The sequence below is a fragment of the Heloderma suspectum genome, chromosome 2, assembly GCF_057233095.1.
Source record: "Heloderma suspectum isolate Gila_16-S chromosome 2, 16-S_ref, whole genome shotgun sequence".
NCBI lineage: Eukaryota > Metazoa > Chordata > Lepidosauria > Squamata > Helodermatidae > Heloderma > Heloderma suspectum.
The window spans coordinates 24,030,457-24,048,292 of NC_139459.1; the positions used below are offsets into that span (position 1 = coordinate 24,030,457).

At 44.7% G+C, this 17,836-nt stretch overlaps 1 protein-coding gene across 6 annotated transcripts; it reads left to right on the plus strand.

Annotated features, from left to right (window-relative positions):
* Positions 1-522: 522 nt before the first annotated feature.
* Positions 523-17,187, plus strand: SEC11C (SEC11 homolog C, signal peptidase complex subunit). Of its 6 annotated transcripts, XR_014787520.1 has the most exons (9): positions 523-713; positions 3,522-3,589; positions 6,518-6,627; positions 8,244-8,393; positions 8,663-8,755; positions 9,311-9,366; positions 9,629-9,748; positions 11,813-11,870; positions 14,467-17,187. XR_014787520.1 is itself a non-coding variant. In XM_084833000.1 (8 exons), exons 3-8 carry the CDS (start codon positions 5,004-5,006, stop codon positions 14,518-14,520), a joined length of 528 nt encoding a protein of 175 aa, XP_084689126.1. In that variant the 5' UTR covers positions 523-713; positions 3,522-3,589; positions 4,851-5,003; the 3' UTR covers positions 14,521-17,187. The 6 variants fall into 6 exon arrangements, 5 of the variants coding, with proteins under 5 accessions (XP_084689126.1, XP_084689127.1, XP_084689125.1 ...); XM_084833000.1 differs by lacking the exons at positions 8,663-8,755; positions 9,311-9,366 and adding an exon at positions 4,851-5,039; XM_084833001.1 differs by lacking the exons at positions 8,663-8,755; positions 9,311-9,366 and adding an exon at positions 4,954-5,039.
* Positions 17,188-17,836: the final 649 nt, after the last annotated feature.

Sequence of the window (17,836 nt, forward strand, 5' to 3'; positions counted from 1 at the left end):
GCCCCTTTCTAGCCCCGCCTCCAACCTAGCGTCTTATCTCCTTGCCACGCCCATTCGCCGCTTGCGTGCCTCTACTAAGCCCCGCCCCTCTTCTCTCTCTCCAATGAGCAACCTCCACGGTTTAGAAGAAGCTCTCTCAAATACTTAGCTGCCGCACATGCCGCCTGATCCAAGCGTCCGAGTTTGTTTCCCCTCGAGCCGGTATTGATCTGGTTTGGCGCCTCATCCCTCTTTTACGCGGTTCCCGCCGCGATTTTTAAAAACCGTGCCTCTCCCTCACCGGTGAAGAGGTTTCCCTCTCCGACAAAAGTCTAATATTTCAGGCAACCTGTCGGGCCGCCAAGCTAGAACAGGGAAAGGCCGCCCCTGTCCGCCCAGCTGCATTGTGGGAGGCGTAGTTTCCCTGCCTTTAGCGCCGCGCCCGCTTTGCCATGAGAAGGGAGCGGGCGGGACTACAATCCCCAGGTGCCTGTGCCGCGGCGGGTGTCTGCGCCTGTCCCGCCTGGGCGGGCCGGCAGCCTTGGGGAACGTGAGGGGTCGTTGGGAGGCGAGCGCGGCTGCTGCGGCTCTTGCGGCCCCTGGACTGCGGCCGGCTCGGGGGTCCAGCAGGCCGTCGGCTGCTGCTCGCGGTGCGGGGGGCGCTCCTGCTTCGTGCCCCGAGCTGCGCGTCGCCGTTGTCCGCTGGCAGAAGGGAAGGCAGAGGGTAGATCCCGGTGGGTGCGCCGGCCATTGGTTCTCCCGCTGGGCTGGAGGGGTGCAGTCGAGCCCGGGGGGGGGGCGCCCTTGCCTGCCATGCCGTGTATAATGCCGCTTTCGGGAGGCTTTGGGTTGCCAAGTGGTCAGCGGCTCTTATTTTGCCTTATTTGTTATTACAAGTCTGCCCCGCCTTTTCCTTCTCTTGCAAGGATCCCAAAGGGCTCGCATGGCCCTCCTCTCCCCCCCCCCCACTTTGTCCTCACAACCACCCTGTGAGGTAGGCTAGGCTGAGTGTCAGTGATTGGCCCGAAGTCACCTAGCGAGCCTCATGGACGACGGGGGACTAGAATCCAGGCCTGCCGAGTCCCAGTCCGCCGCTCTGATCAGTACACCGCGCTGGCGCTCCCTTCTTTCTTTTCCAGCCTGGGCATATAAGTACAGGCTTAACATAACAGAGACTGAAAGGACTGGGCATGTTTAACCTTGAGAAGAGAAGACTGAGGGGAGACAGGATAGCGCCCTTCAAGTACTTGAAAGGTTGTCCCAGAGAAGAAGGCCAGGATCTCTTCTCGATCATCCCAGAGTGCAGGACACGGAATAATGGGCTCTGGCTACAGGAAGCCAGATTCCGGCTGAACATCAGGAAAAGCTTCCTGGCTGTTAGAGCAATACGCCAATGGAACCAGTTGCCTGGGGAGGTGGTGGGCTCTCCCACACTGGAGGCATTCAAGATGAGGCTGGACAGCCATATGTCGGGGATGCTCTGCCTTGGATTCCTGCACTGAGCAGGGGGTTGGACTCGACGGCCTTGTAGGCCCCTTCCAACCCTACTATTCTATGATTCTGTATACCTATTCCAGGGGCGGGTGAGGAGATCTTGCAAGCAGGATGCAAAACTGTTAGTTGGGGTAGTTTTCCTTCCAGTCTGCGTATGTTTGTAGGTTGGGGGACCTTATCCATTTCTAACCTTCTCTCTCTCTCTCCCCCCCCCCACTGCTGCCAGGGGGCGCAGACTAGGGAAAGCCTAGTGTAGTTGTTGTGTTTCAGGGGCAATTCAGTGGAAAGGTTGGACAGGCATAAGCTGTACCAAAAAGGTTAGACTAGGTCAGGGTAGGTAACCTGGTGCCTTCCAGATGTTTTGGACTACAGCTCCCATAATCCTTGACCATTGGCCATGCTGGCTTGCACTTATGGGGGTTGTAGTCCAAAACATTGTGGAGGGCACCAGGTTGACTAGATGGTCCACTGGGGTCTTCTGAGATATGATTGGATTCCTGATTCGAAGTGATTTTTCGCAACTTCTTTCTGCTGCTTAGGTTAAACATTAGAAAGAAGCTTCCAGCTTCTAAGATCATATGAGAAGTAATGGTGCGCATGTGTTGCAGACAGATGGCCTTGGGTTAAATTCCTAGCATCTTCCATTAAAAAGATCTCAGGTTGTAGGTGAACTGCTGGAGAACTGCCAGTTAGAATGGATAATAGTGGGCTGCATTGACCATTGGGTCTGACTCAGTGTAGGGCAGTTTCATATCATAGAATGGTAGGGTTGGAAGGGGCCTACAAGGCCATCGAGTTCAACCCCCTGCTCAATGCAGGAATCCAAGTCAGAGCATCCCTGACAGATGGCTGTCCAGCCTTGTCTTGAACGCCTCCGGTGTGGGAGAGCCCACCACCTCCCTAGGTAATGGCATTACCTCAGGGCAGAATGCCAGACATGGTCTATTGGGCCCCTTCTAAAAGCAGTGCTTTGAAAAGCATTGTTATATACAATGATAACCTCATTTCTGTGGAGTTTTTGCCAAAGTATGGGAGGAGCTACTTTTTTTGATAGCATTTCGTCTGATCCAAGTCAACTTGAGCCATTGTTACAAGGATGTGTTTTTAGAAATGTGGCTGCCTTTCTTTCTGTCTTTCATTGAAGCAATAAAGAAGTCATGCCCCCCAACTGAGAGACTAAAATGTATTCTTATTTTGTAAGGTGTATAATTCAAGGTGTATCATCACTTTGGAGTGATTTTAGAAGCAAAGAATGTGTGATTTGCTCAGTGTCCTCATAGGTGTATTGAAATCTGTCAAACAGTTTGAAGTGGTGACTCTCCTTGGTAACTGATGCTTCATGCCTTGTTGTATTCATGTCGTGTTTATTATATCTTTTCCCTTTTTGTTACATCAAACAGCATCCAGAAAAGTTAAGGTTTCTTTCTTTCTTTTTTAAAAAAGAAAATAATAGGAAAGCAGTGCATAACATCTACAGAACTAGTGTGTAATGCAGTGACTAATGGTGCAATCCTATATATGTTTAGACAGAAAAAAGGCCTACAACTCCCAGCTTGCCCCAGCCAGCCATTTGAACCTCACCTCTGGCATGAACTTACTAGGTAGTCTTAGGCAAGCTGATCTCTCTCCATTTCAGTCCCCCCCCCCCCCTGCAATATGGGGGATAACAGTGTTCACATTATAGAGCTGTTGCAAGGGTTACAGCTAGATAATGCATATGAAGCACTCTGAACACTTGAAAATGTTACACAAATGCAAAGTATGACTGCTGTTATTATTATGCCTGTAAAAGTTGCCTATGGTAAGTGGCTTAAAGGAACACTGACAAAGGTAGACTGCAGATATTCCCATTTTACAGACAGGGCCTTGAGGCTGAAAGTGCACGTCTAAGTTCACCACAGTTGTGCTAGAGATGTCGGCCCCGGTTCCACTTTAATGTTCAACACAACCTACCATATTCGTTGCCCACTGAATGAAAGTCTGGTGTAGTTCAAAATTTTGTACCTCACCCTAGTTTGAAAATAACATTTTTCTTTCTTTCTGATAAGTATCGGCTCCTTGAAAAGTTCTAGCCATGGATATATTTGGAGACCTGCGGCGGATGAACAAGCGCCAGGTAAAAGAAAAGCATGACCTGTGTGTTTGCAAGCATGCATTAAGATTGGGTTTGGGCTGTGTTTCCTGTTTCTGTAGCCTGGATTGGCTTATGGAGACTGCATATACCCTATGCTGGCAATTCTTTAGCCCTACATGGCCCGGGACCAGCATATCTGGATAGAAGAAATAATAATACTCTTCATTAAATAAGTCAAATTCTATGGCCAGTAGAAATTATACAAATTAAATAAATTTTCAACTAGATCTGCTTATTTTGTATAATTCTCCTGCTGGTTATATGAGATGAGGCAAAGGAAGCTGCGGTAATGTAACTCTGCTCCTTGACTCCTGGAAACTGCTCAGCCCTCCATCCAGCCGTTCCTAAATTGATGTCTGGATATGGAAAATGTGAGCGCTAAAACAAAGGTCTGTTTTTGACTGCTTCCAGGGTTCCACTTTCTTTCCTTTCTCCTATCATATTTTAAATTTGAGTGCTAGAGCTTGTTGCTGTAGTAGTAGTTATAGTAAATAGGAAAACTTCTTCTCCCCACCCTCCCCTTAGAGCAGCCCAAAACTGCCTTGGGAGCAAACAGATGTGAATGTTCCATGTAGGATGCTGAGAAATAAAAATAAAGAACTCTCAGGCAATTCTGGGGTAAGAATCTTCTGACAAAAGAGGAGGGGGTGGGGAGCGGATATGGAGTGTATCTTATTATTTTATTAAATTTCCAATTTCCCTCCTCTTGGTGGATGAGGGGTTGAAGGAAGGATGACACACTCCAACCAAATTGATGTCTTAAGAACGAGTCAAATGGATCTGGGCAGGGTTTTGTGCTTATTGTGAAGCAATTATGGGATTGCTTCACCACACGCCCAGCTTGCAATTCAAATGTATGTTTGACTCTCCAAAACCCATCTTGCTTCTGACGGCTTTGCAGCAGCACGGAGAATGTTGGGTGAACTGTGCGTGGGCAGCAGCGATCATGCAACCACTTCATTGTGTGTCAAAATCTGCACAGATCCCACTCAAGCCCAGGTTCTGGGAAGGGCTGATTTAATATTTGCGTGTCCATGAGTTGGGATTGCAGGTATTTGAATGATCTTCATCAGAGATTGAAAATACTGCAGGGGGAACTTCCATCCCCTCAGGCGCTTTACTCTGCAGTCGAGCTACTTCATAACACTCTGCTATGAGCCATTGAGCAACTGATGTTCATGTGTGAACTGACCCTGAGAACTGCAGATGTGTATGAAAAGTCACTAGTCTGGCCCTTTAACAGGTTGTTGGCCTACAACAGGAGTCCCCAACCTTTTGGGATCATAGAAGAGTAGGGTTGGAAGAGACCTATAAGACCATCGAGTCCCACCCCCTGCTCAATGCAGGAATCCAAGGCAGAGCATCCCTGACAGATGGCTGTCCAGCCTCGTCTTGAATGCCTCCAGAGTGGGAGAGCCCACCACCTCCCGAGGTAATTGGTTCCATTGTCGTATTGCTCTAACAGTCAGGAAGCTTTTCCTGATGTTCAGCCAGAGTCTGGCTTCCTATAACTTGAGCACATTCTTCCGTATCCTGCACTCTGGGATGATGGAGAAAAGTCAGTGGGCACAGTTGGAATCTTGAGGGAGTGTTGTAGGTTTTCTCACAAAATGGCTGCCACGGGGTGGTGGTGCTTGCCCATTCATAAAACGTCTGCTCCGGTGGGTGTGGGTGGTCACAAAATGCTCACTTCCCAGAAGGCAAACTGGTCAGGCTAAAAGAAAGTAACTTGCCAGAGAGCCTAAGTACAAAGCAGAGGTGGGGTCTGAGCTCCAGAACACATCCCCCCCACCCTTTGAACCCAGATGAAGATGGTGCTAGATAGAAGCACTTCTCTTTGCAACATACCAGCCTCCCAGTTTTTAAAAACAGGAATTTAAAAATATCTTAAGAAACAAAATAAAAATCAGGAAGAGCAGAGTGTCTTGGTGGGTGCCACACTGGAGACCCCAGGCCTACGAGATGCCCTGTTTCATGGTTTGGGTTGTGTACTGAGCCAAAGCATGTAGCTTTTGTGTTACGAAAACAAGGGGTGGGTGGGTGAAGAAAACTGCTTTTGTTTATTTACCCCTTTAACAATTTACTTGCTTCTAAAAGAAGCTGGAAAACTGGGCCATCCTTAATGTGAGGCTTTGCACAGTCACCCTTCGCAGGTGGGTGAAGCTGGATGCCCCACTTCTTCCATATGTTGATCTCTTTGATGGTGGTTTGGCCAGTGTGCCCTCCTCCTCTTCCTCCTTGATAATCTGTTTTTGACTGTCCTACTTTGTGAATCCCTGCCATGTTGTTGCCCTCATTACAAAGACACGGCACCCTGGGAAGATCCATGCCGGTGCTGAGAAAGCTGAAGACAGCGAATTCTAACATACTGACCTCTCAAAATCTGTGCCCCCTTTCTGCCTGAAACAAATAATGGTAAATAGGTTTCCCTGCGTCTGCATCTCTTGGTTCTATTGTGCTGACAAGCAGCTGTGTCCATTACAAAAAACACATCTTTCCCTGCAACATAAACCTCTCTTTTCTGGTCAGTTGTAGCCACACTAAATCTAGATCGGGGGCAGGGGGGTTGTGGCTTGCAGAACCATTAAAGGGAAGTGAAACAGTAACGGAGCTCTGTCATAGTTTGAGTGCCCTGCCCTGGCACCCCCTTTCACTTTTGTGTTCTTGTTTCTTAAAAATGTTTAGGATCTGCAGTTCACATAGCAAGCTAATATTCGCAATACTTTAGCAATCTCAGTTAAAAATGAATGCAGTTTTTATTGGCGCCACGTGTGTATGTGTACAGGGAGTGGGGGAAGAGTGCTTTTAGATACTCAAGATATACAGCAATGACATCGCAAAATGAGTACGTTTTAAAAGGCCATGTTTGTAACTTGTTTCCACTCACCACATCTCTTCATCTCCTTGCAGCTCTATTACCAAGTCTTAAATTTTGCCATGATTGTGTCTTCAGCCCTAATGATATGGAAAGGCCTTATCGTTATCACTGGGAGTGAGAGCCCCATTGTAGTAGTGCTCAGGTATGTCTCTTTATATGAGCAATTTTGTGGTTGGGATAGCATGTGTCCCACAATTTTTGCCTGATCCCAAAATAGTGTAAGTAACTCTCAGAGTGGAAAAGGAGACAGCAAGAAAGAATTTATTTTCTATACCTACAATGAATGATGATGGAAGTGTGGATGAGCTATAGCACTGTGCCTTCCCCAGCCTATAGATCCCCTTGCTACACAAAGTACACACTTCTGCATGAATATCCCAAGAGTGACGTCTCATTCATCACACAAAAAGCAAGGGTAGCCATGTTGACCGCAGGGTACATTCCCAAATCCATGTTACTGTAATACCTTTATTTGGCCGACCCAAAGATCACAAGAAAAACATGCAAGCTTTTGACAATAAAAGCTTTTCTTGAAAGCTTGCACATTTTTGGTCATCTTTTGCTTAGCCTAATAAATGATAAGGACTTTGGTATTCTCATCAGCCAGTGGCGTGTGCGTGCGCGCGTGCAATGGGGCGGGGGCCATGGTTAAGTCTGGCTTTGGGCACATGCACCCCAATCGTACATGCCATTGAATGTGTGCATTTATCGTGAGCATGTGTTTATGTTTTTAGCATTTAGCAAGCATTTTAGTAATACACCGTAAAAACCATATACATTAAGCAGCTCTTAAACGAATTGGTACTCTGTCCATACCTGTTTATTTGTGGGTGTGTTGCAAGACGTTGTGTTAGGGCTGCTTGGATAGGTGACCAGCCCTGCTTGATACCTGGGAGCAAAATCAAGGCGGGAAACAGAGCTCACCTCGAGAAGTGCTCCTGTTCCAGTGATGTTTGCAACCAATCCCCTCAGCATCGACTGCTGCTCTGCACTGAGGGGAGGCCTACCTTTTCTCGTTTGTAGTGGTCCTGTTTTTAATGTTTTTCTTCTATGGGTTTCAGTACATATGTCAGCTCCATGGGTAGGTGAGGGGGCTGAATGGAGGGACCTTTTGGGGACCTTCTGCCACAAGCAATGGTAGATGTACAGCTGTAGATCTGGAGCCGCTGGGGTGGACATGCCTCCCCCTTTCGACGCAGCTCCTCTCCACTAGAGGTGCTTGCCTAATGCACCCTAATCCTCTCCAGCCAGTGGATTTCGGGGTAAAGATTATGTTCATACTCAACAAAGTTGGGGCCACAATGGAGAAGGCCCTGTTTCATTGTTTGATAGAGTTTGCTGCTTATAGTAAAAGGGTTTTAATCGGTCCTTAGCAGCAGATCTTAATGGGATGTGGGGCTTATATGGGGAAAAATTGCCAGGTGGAACAGGTAGGGTAACTGCCCTCTGAAAAATGATTTGCAACAGTGAGGCATTCCTTAAAACCTGGCTTCATGTATAAAATGCTATTTACTTCATAACGTCAAGTTTTACACAACTGATTTAAGTGGATTTATTGATAACTAATTGAAGCTCTATCTTAGAATGTGAAATATGGTTCTTTTCAAATATCAGCGTGTAGCTTCAGTATCATGGAATTTATTTGTTTTTCTTCAGTAATCCTAGATGGTGAAGTACTTTGATTAGAAACTTTCTAAATAAATATAAACCCACCTAATAAGATCTCTCCAATCCAAAGTTTTTTTCTTTCATTTTTAGCGGCAGTATGGAGCCAGCCTTTCACCGAGGAGACCTGCTGTTCTTAACAAACTTCCGCGATGACCCCATCAGGGCTGGGGAAATCGTGGTCTTCAAAGTCGAAGGCAGAGATATTCCAATTGTGCACAGAGTAATCAAGGTTCATGAAAAGTAATGGCAAAAAATATTAAGCACTTTCCCTGTTGCAGTCTTGCTTGATTATTAGCAGGAATAGAAATTTGCTTTCAAACTGAAACGAGGAGTGTGAACTGGGCAGATAATTTTTAGTAGTTACTTGACCGTTAAAGTTAAATTCCTGCCCTTTAGCAATGACAGAGGTATTAGCTGCAGTCTGACAGGCCCCTGTATGTATGCACATTGAACGGGCGCTGTGAATGTAGTGGGCCTCTTCACGTTTTGTTTCCCTTACTGTATGGCAGCCCCCGTTCAGGGGAATGGAATGGACACACTCCTCCCACAGATGGCTGTCGGGGTGCGCCATGGCAGGGACTGTGCCCAGGTCTGACAGCTATGTAAGTTTGCTTGAGGGCTTCTCTGTATCAAACAAAGGGTATTCCAACTCATACAAAGCTGGGTCTGTTCACTAGTATAGAGAGTGGCCTTATACGGGTCAGACTGTTTGTCCATCTAGTTCAGTATTGCCCACTCTGATTGGTAGCATCTCTCCATGGTCTTGGGTGCAAGTCTTTCTCAGCACCCGACCTGTTTAAGTGCAGATGCTGAGGATGAAACCATGGCCTTCTGTATGCAGAGCATGTGCTCTCCCATTTTATTTATTCATTTCATTTCTGTACCGCCCAGTAGCCAAAGCTGTCCCATGAACTATGGCCCCTCCCAAATTTTTAGCACCGTTGTCTATATACTAGCCAGTGATAGACTTATTCTCCATGAATTTGTCTAATCCCACTTCTGTATCTTGCCCAAATAATTGGTATCTGGGTTTTTTTAAGTGTCTGGTAAATTTAATCTGCTTTATTTCACATCAAAACTTTCCCAAACTGAAAATGCCTGTTTCTTGACAGCTGAATGTCTGTTATTTAATAGCTTATTCTTTTTCACATATGCAGGTGCCTGTTCTCCAGGTCAAGGAGCACGTTAATTGCTCTTGATAGCAATAGGACAGGTATCTACTCAATGAATCTAGAGCTAAATAGATATTCCGTATAGTGACTGCTTGGCTGAGGTAGATGATTAACACAGCAGGGGAGAAATTATTGATTAAATCTGTCAGTAAGAGTCATAAGCTGAATGCCTCAGTATTTATTAAAACACAGGAAGGGCGGCTTGTACATATTCGTATCTTATCTCCTAATCCTGCCTGTTTGTGCTTTGCAAACATTTTAATTCAGGACTATAAAATGAGGTGCTAATGAATTTGCTTACAGAGAAAACGGCAACATCAAATTTCTGACTAAGGGCGATAATAATGAAGTCGATGACAGAGGCTTATACAAAGAAGGCCAGAACTGGCTAGAAAAGAAGGATGTCGTTGGTAGAGCACGGGGGTGAGTCCTGGAGCAGGTTGTGCTTTGCTGGCTCTGTAATGAAGGACAACATATAAGTGACTCTTAAGTAGGGTGTGAGAAACTTTGGGCGGATTTCTGCCATGTAGTCTGTTTTTTCCCCATGTTGGAATCATGGATTTCCATAGAAGGTTCATTTACTCTGACACTGGCTAGTCTTCGTGCTGCCAAATTTCTTTCTTTACATTTCTACGCCACCCAATAGTCAAACCTGCCTGGGCAATTTACAAAGATTAAAAACCTAAAAAATACAATATAGTAACATAATATAAAACCAACGTACAAAAATATAACAATTTTAAACAAGCAACAGTAGATCCCAGGACCCATTAAGAACCTTATTGTTGCTGTCAAATGCCTAGGAGTAAAATCTTAACCTGGCACCAAAAGGGTGACAACGTTGGTGTCAGGTGGGCCTCACTGGGGAGAGTGTTTCATAATCTGAGGGGCCACCACCAAGAAGACCCTTGTTGCCATTGTCCAAGCCTTCCTCGGAACAGGTGGGCCTCAGATGATGATGAGGGCCTTAGATTGGGTAGGTTCGTGGGTAGGTTCATACTGGGAGAGGCGCTTCGTCAGGGGTTGTGGTCCTGAGCCATGGAAGGCTTGATAACAGCCTTCCTCAACCTGATGCCCTCCAGATGTGTTGGACTGTCAATGACAATGCTAGCTGGGAATTACTGGTGTTGCAGTCCAACACATGTGGAGGGCACCAAGTTGTGGAAGGCTGCTTTACAGGTCAAAACCAGCAGCTTGAATTGTACTGGCTGCCTGTATATTTCTGAATGCAATTGATTTGCTGCACTTTTAAACTGCCCAATAACCGAAGTTCTCTGGGTGGTGTACAAAAACATAAAATACAAACATTAAAACGAGGAATAAAAACAGTGCAGAATAAAACTAAGATGAAAACAGCAGCAAAGAATAAAACCATTCCAGTACATAAAACCAAATTAAAACAGCAGTAGAATAAAGTACTAAAAACACTACAAAAGCCCAGTTTTTACAATGTCTAGTAGAATAAGAAAAGGTTTTCACCTGGCACCGAGAAAATCATAATGTAGGCACCAGATGAGCCTCTCTGGGGAGTATGTTCCACAAACAGGGTGCCACCACTGAAAAGGCCCTCTCTTCTGGCCACCCACCTCGCCTCATTTGGAAGGGGCACCTTGAATTATTCTCTTCAGTGATGGGACCTGGATGTCTTTGCACATGTGTACTTAGCTTTCAGTTGGATTGCTTTATGGGTTATGTGGTTGCTGCATAAATTATATCATTCTGGTGTGCATTTATTTTGCTCAAAATTTCCCTGTTTCTCAAGAGGAAACTATATTGGGCCTGCTGGCCCTCACTGTCTCCCCTGCCCACAATATGCATTCAAATGGTATGTTCAAATTTGGCCTTTATTTCTTTTATTTTAAGCAATTATAAACCATCAGATTCTCAGGATGGGTTCAGACAACACAACAACCCAAACTCAAGGGTTGAGTATGGGTTGGTTGTGGGTTGTCGTTGAACCGTGGTTGTTGAAACATGGGTTATTGTGTTGTCTGAACCCAGCCACGATAAACCATGGTTTGTTAACCACGAACAAGCAATGGGTTGTTAGCATGGCTGGGTTCAGACAACATGATAACCCACGGTTCAACGACAACCCACACTCAACTTAATCCTTGAGTGTGGGTTATTGTGTTGTCTGAACCCAGTCTCGGATTCTGTAGGCATACGTTTCTGCTTCCCCAACCAGGTGCCCTGTAGTTGTGTTGGACTACAATTTCCAGCATCCTCCAGCCAGCATGGCAGGCTGGGGGATGTAAGGAGTTGTAGTCCAACATATCTGGAGGACACCAAGTTTGGGAAGGCTGGAATAAGGGCTAGAATCTTTTTTTTAGTAGATATTTTAACCAAAACACTTAGGCCTCAGAAATACTAAGGGCATATTTTGCTCACACCTGATCTAGCTTAATATAATAAACAGAAATGTTACTTTAAGCTGGGATTAAGTGAAATGACTTTATGCAGTTCTGTTTAACTTCTGTTAATCAGGTTTTTGCCGTATGTTGGAATGGTGACCATAATCATGAATGACTATCCAAAATTTAAGGTAAGTAAAGTAACCTGACTTTAAGGGGGCAATTCTTCATGCCTCTGACAGGAAGGCCTGGCGTGCTATGGTCCATGGGGTCACGAAGAGTCGGACACGACTTAATGACTGAACAACAGCAACATTACCGAATTTGCTTAGACAAAGAAGAGAGGAGACCATGCCTCATAGGTTTCTCACACTTGTTGGCTTTTGCCACTTCTGTACTCCTCCTTTGTGGGATGGCTCCTGTTTCAGATATTAGGACATTTTGATCCGCATGCAATGGGTGCAGTCATTAGCAGCAGCGGCTGCAGTGACTGCTCATGTCACTGAAGTAAGTGGGACTTGTGCAAGTTCACGAACCTCCTCTTAGGGAACTCCCGTTAATTTCAATGCTGCTTGTGCAGTAGATGTTCCAAGCAGATTGCTGTCATTGTGCAAAACCTGTCAGTTCACTGACCTTAAAGTATATTCAAGGACGTTTTGGCCTTGCACAAATGTTGCATCAGGTTCATATTTCTGAGCTGAATGGAGAAGTGGGGAGAACTTCGTTCAGCATTAAGGATCACACTGGGGAAATTTTGCGATTGTACATTTAAACTAATTAGAAAGTTACTTTGTTTTAGAATTAATTGAAAGCTTGGGTTTTCATTATTACAGTCGCCACTGGCAGGCCACCCCGGAAGCCACAAGTAGCCTAGAGTAAAACATTTGACTGTTGGACTAAACAATGATTGTAACGACTTGTATAAGAAATAAGAATTGTGAAGGACTTCATTCATAACTACAGTACAGTTTACCTGGCAGTGAAGTCAATGGCAAAATGTCCACTGATTTTAATAGACATGTGTTATCTTTTTTTTAAAGAAATAGTTGCTTGCTTATTTCATTGAGAGCTAGACACTACTTAAAAATAAAGAGCTACAGTTCAATTATAACATGCCAGTGGTTTTTCCTTTGTTTCCTAAGAACCCTAGATGCCTAGAATGCATCTATGACTGGTCCAGTAGCTCAGTGGCAGAGCACACGCTTTGCATTCAGAATGTTCCAGGTTCAATCCCTGGGATCTCCAACTAGGGCTGGAAATGTCCCCTGTCCTAGGCCCTGGGAAGCTGCTGCCAGCTTTCCCCAACCTGGGTCCCTCTAGATCAGGGTGCTGAAATTCTTCCAGCCCAAGGGCTGAATTCTGTTGCCACATTCCAATGGTGGGTGGGCCAAAAGCAAAAGGGGGCAGGGCCAAAAAGGCTAGCATATTGTAGCTTAAAGTTATTATTGCCAGTAATGAAGCCTTTGGAGAGGCATTTCAACCTTTTAGAACGGGGTGCAAATCTGCACAAAAGCCAGGAAAGCACAATGGAGGAAGAGGGGTGGGGAGGGGATGGCCCTCTGGGGAATCCTGGGCGGGCTGGGCGTGGCCCCTGGGTCTGAGGTTCTGCACCCCTGCTCCGGATGTTGCCTACAACTCCTATCTTCCCTGACTCTTGGCTATGCTGCCTAGGGATGACGGGAGTTGTAGGCAACAACATCTGAAGGGATTCAGGTTGGGAACAGTTGGTGCAGACATTACTGAGCTAGATGGACTAATGGTTCAGCTTGTCATAGTGCAATCCTGCGTGAGCCAAAATCTCACTATAGAGTTTGACCCAGATTCTTCTACAAACCGCAGGGGTCCCGTGGTCCATGTGTGCTGCTTCCTTGGCAGTGAAATCCAAGTGAAAAGGGATTTCACTGAGGTTGGAGCACACAAGAGCCCCTGCTATGTCTTGTGGGCTACATTTCCCACCTCTGAATTCAGCAGCGCTGGTATCATTTTACACCTGAATTACTAATAACACAATCCTGTGCATGTTTACTCAGAAGTAAGTCCCACTCTGTTCAGTGGGGCTTCCTCCCTAGCAAGTTTGTTTATGACTTCAGCCTAAGGAAATGTTTCCAAAGAACCAAGGTGTAATTAACATTTATGCAGTCAAAAGGCACAGGGAAAGCTAGCCATGTGTCACTGTTACAAATAGGCTTTATTCTTCATCTTGCACAGCACAATTTTTTTGTAATACCAAATAAGGTTGCCATCAGCAGCATCTTTTGTAGAAGGCTACCTGTAGCTATAATTTCCACATGCAATTAATCATGTAGTAACAGAGCATATTCTGTGATGCTCTCAGATTTTGGTTTTAATAGTGATTTAAAACCAAGAATCAAATATTAAATCTCTAATCAAGTGAGAAGATATTAACATGTATAAATACATACAGTGCTATCCCAAACCCTCTATGTCCTCCAGTGTGCACTCAGAACTTCAGTTCATGTCAGTCAATGTAACATCACCATATTTGTGTGTAGAGGTAATCCAAGGGTTTATGGCAGCATCCTTGCAGGCAATTTTGGCAGTGCTTTGCTTTTCATAAACTAGCACTCTAAGATCTAGACCAGCTTTCATATTGGCCATAATGTGTAGGATGATGGAAGTTGTGGTCCAACACAGGTGGAGGGCGCCAGCATGGAGAAGACTGGTGTAGCTAATCAAAGATGTATTCTGAAAGGGCATGTCCAGTTTCTGAGGAAATATGGAGTGTGCTGCACAGATACGGTAGTAATCCATACCTTTTCTTCACAGTATGCTCTCCTGGCTGTAATGGGCGCATATGTACTACTGAAACGGGAATCGTAAAGGAACATGGGAAGCCTTGCACGACTCATGAGCATAGATATATGAAGAGATACTAATATATTTGAAATGTCCCTGTGTCTGTATATAACCCGTGGTGTGCAAACAATATTGTATTGTCCAAATGAATTTTCCTGTTCATGTCGCAGTCCTAAACGCCTTGCGGATAAACCCAATTGGTTTCATTGGGACACGCTTGTAAGTGTTCTTATGACTGTGGCCTCTTTGGATTACAGCAATGTTCATTGGTGTTTGTTAACAATATTGTTTGAGTTTCTTCATTTCCTCACAGTTGCTGTTAACCAAGAACAATGGCAGAAATACTGGAAAGGAATTGGGTGGGAATGACCATGCAAGCTTCAGTGCGCGCGTGTGTGTGCGTGCGGGGGGGATGGGGGTTGATTAGAAGTTCCCAAAAGTAGAATATCAAATCTGCGAAACAGACCAGCATGATTGTTTTGAAAGTGTTCCAGACAGTAGCTTAATGGCTTTGAATCTTGAGTGAAATTCAAAGGTTCCCTTTGATATCTCTTCACAAAGGACTCTGTTTACAAAGTTCCCACCCACCCCATTGTCAGGTGGTTCAAATAGTCACTCTGCGTTTGTCAAACCACTTGTCCATTCTTGTGGATGAGTTTGCCAAATACCCCAGGGTCCTGTTACCGTGATTCTAACAAAGGGTTGTTTTGTTTTTTAAAAAGAAAATGGGTTGTTTAGTAAAGGTTGTGAGGTGAACCTTTTTGCAGAAGTGGTAGTATTGAATCAGGCTTGCTTGAGCAATCTTGGCATACAGTAGCACCATTTGAAGTGAGCTCCTTGTGTTATACTTTAGCAGATTTTGAAGGGCCCATACAGATGTACACCCAGGAAAATGTCTTGTGTGAATTAGTGATACGTGCATCTAATTTCTTGCCAAGCCTAGCGCATGAGAACCAAGATTTTTTCGGGACATGGTTCTGCTTCATTGAAGCCTGCTGGGAAGTTGGTAATGCTCCCAGGGCTAGAACTATACGTGCTGGGGGCAGAATTAATGCAACTGCCTACTGGCAAATCCAGAAATGAGGTATTCAGGGCTGCTTGTGGAATCTGGGCATAGTTGTTTGACTTGCATTTGGGCGCATGTATAAATCTTCCCAGATTGCTGTTTCTTTCTTGGTAGTGACTTTTAGTTTTTGAAGAGGGGAGGTATCCCATTAACCATCAATACGACATCTTACTGTATCAATCTGATTTGGGGATCAAATGTATCCCCAAGTAAGCCATGAAAGTAAAATATCTGGGGCTGGTATTAAGCATGACACCATTTGCAAGTAAAAAAAAATAAATATTGAGAGCTGTCAATATTCAGTAAAAAAAATATAGTTGCAAATAGGTCATTGAAGTCCATGCCCAGACGTGCATAACACCTATAAGAACAGTGTTTGGAGCCTAATTGACCTCCCAAGTTTCCAAAACATATTGTGCCATCAATGTGGATGTGATGTAATTGTCGCGTAAATATACATTCCATAAATATAACAGTGCAGTAATGATGTGTTGTGAATTTTACAGAACTTGCAACCATAGCAGATGCTACACAAATAGCCCATGCAGACTTACCACTTTTCCCAATAGCCTAAGCTGGGTAGACAAAAGAGTTGCATGAAGCACATCATTCTGTCATTGCTTCAAGCTCAGAGGTGGCCGGGTGACAGGCCAGATGGGCAATTAAGAAATTAAATAAATAAATATAAAGAGATGACACCTGCCCTCCCCTTTTCTTGGTGTCAGCAGTGGCAGGATCTACCAGTTGTGAACCTGCCTCTCTGTGTCCCAGCCAAGCTGGCTAGGTTTCCAGACTCAGCCCAGGGTTTGATCATCTCCAGGCTCACGTTTACTAGGAAGGCAGTCTTTTTGGGATGTTCACTCCATGGTAGAGAATTCAGCTGTCAAACATTTAAACAGGACATATTGTCCACCATGTGGTGGTATGTTTGGCAGTGTGTATGGAGACCTATCCAGTCACAGGTGCCTACCATTTTTGCTGCCTCTTTCTTTCTTTGGCACATTACTTGCAAATGTCAAAAACTGATCATGAGGTACTAAGTAGGACTGCCCCAAGATGCAGTTGTAGAAGTTACTAGATCTGTGAAAATGTAATACAAGGAGCTGGGGGGGGGGGGGATTACAACCCAGAAATTTTGGGCGCCTCTGCCCTGCAAACGTAAACCAGTTTAAATGCTGTAGCTTGTCTCACATGTTACTGGGAAATACAATTCTGTAGTACTACTCAACATTCTCGGCTAAATTACTTTTTACATTAAGAGCACTCCTGCCTCCTGAACCCCATTTTGTCTTTTCACAATCTCTTTGTGGCCTTAGAGAAGTCACTTTAATGTTGTGAATAATCTGTGTATTTTTTTAATTCAGAAATAGGTTTTGCCTTTTTTCTTCTTTTTTTTGCATAATCACGGTTATAAATCAGTCAGTTCCTGATTTTTGTTTTTGTTTTAAAAGTCAACTGCTATCAATGTTTGCTAGATCTAACTGAAAGGATCTACAGAAAATGTGAAATGATCCACGTTCAATTCAGTCCTGGGAAATGTTAATAAATGTGATGGCCTAGAAATATCTCTTTCCTTGTCTTATCATGCTATGCAATAATATCATTAAAAGATTGATGTCTTTTAATACTTTGCTGAGTTTTATTCCCCTTACTGTGGGGTCATTTTCGTGCTTTGTCATGAATGATTATTGAAAATGAAACCAGTTCACCCTCCTGCCCTGGGGCTTCGATCCTTCCCTTTCCCTTTGTGTACCATTAGACACATGCAGCTCTCCGCACGCAGGAGAATTTGCCAACAGGGAAAGGGTGCTTAGGAGTGGGGGTGATGTGATGCCATCGGGTTATTCTCCGGGGAGGGGGGGGTGTGTATCTTGATTCAATTTTTTTTATTAAAAAAAATAGTCCTTTTTAGGATGCTCAGAACATACTGTTTCCCTCTTTCAGTCATCTGTGTCACTGCCCCACCCATTAAAACAGGAATGGGCAACTTGTGGCCTACAATTCCCATCATGCCTCACCATTGGCTATGCTGGCTAGGCTCATGCAAGTTGTAGGCCAAAACATTGGGAGGGCCACAGGTTTGCCTACCCCCACATTAAAATCTCCAAGCACAAGAACATTTTTGATGAGATTGGGCTGGAGAAGTGGGATGGATTGCACCCACAGTACTCCATTACCCTGTTGCTTGTAAAAACTGTTTTTCCAAGTTATAAGCAATGGAGGTATTCAGTATATTGCTACTTCTCCTTGGGCAGTATCCAATCCGTCCCTCAC

Coding starts and splice junctions, on each gene's coding strand:
- SEC11C (XM_084832999.1), top strand. CDS start 3,548: ATGGATATATTTGGAGACCTGCGGCGGATGAACAAGCGCCAG. Junction 3,590..6,517: donor GGCGGATGAACAAGCGCCAG/GTAAAAGAAAAG, acceptor ATCTCCTTGCAG/CTCTATTACCAAGTCTTAAA. Junction 11,871..14,466: donor ATGACTATCCAAAATTTAAG/GTAAGTAAAGTA, acceptor TTTTCTTCACAG/TATGCTCTCCTGGCTGTAAT.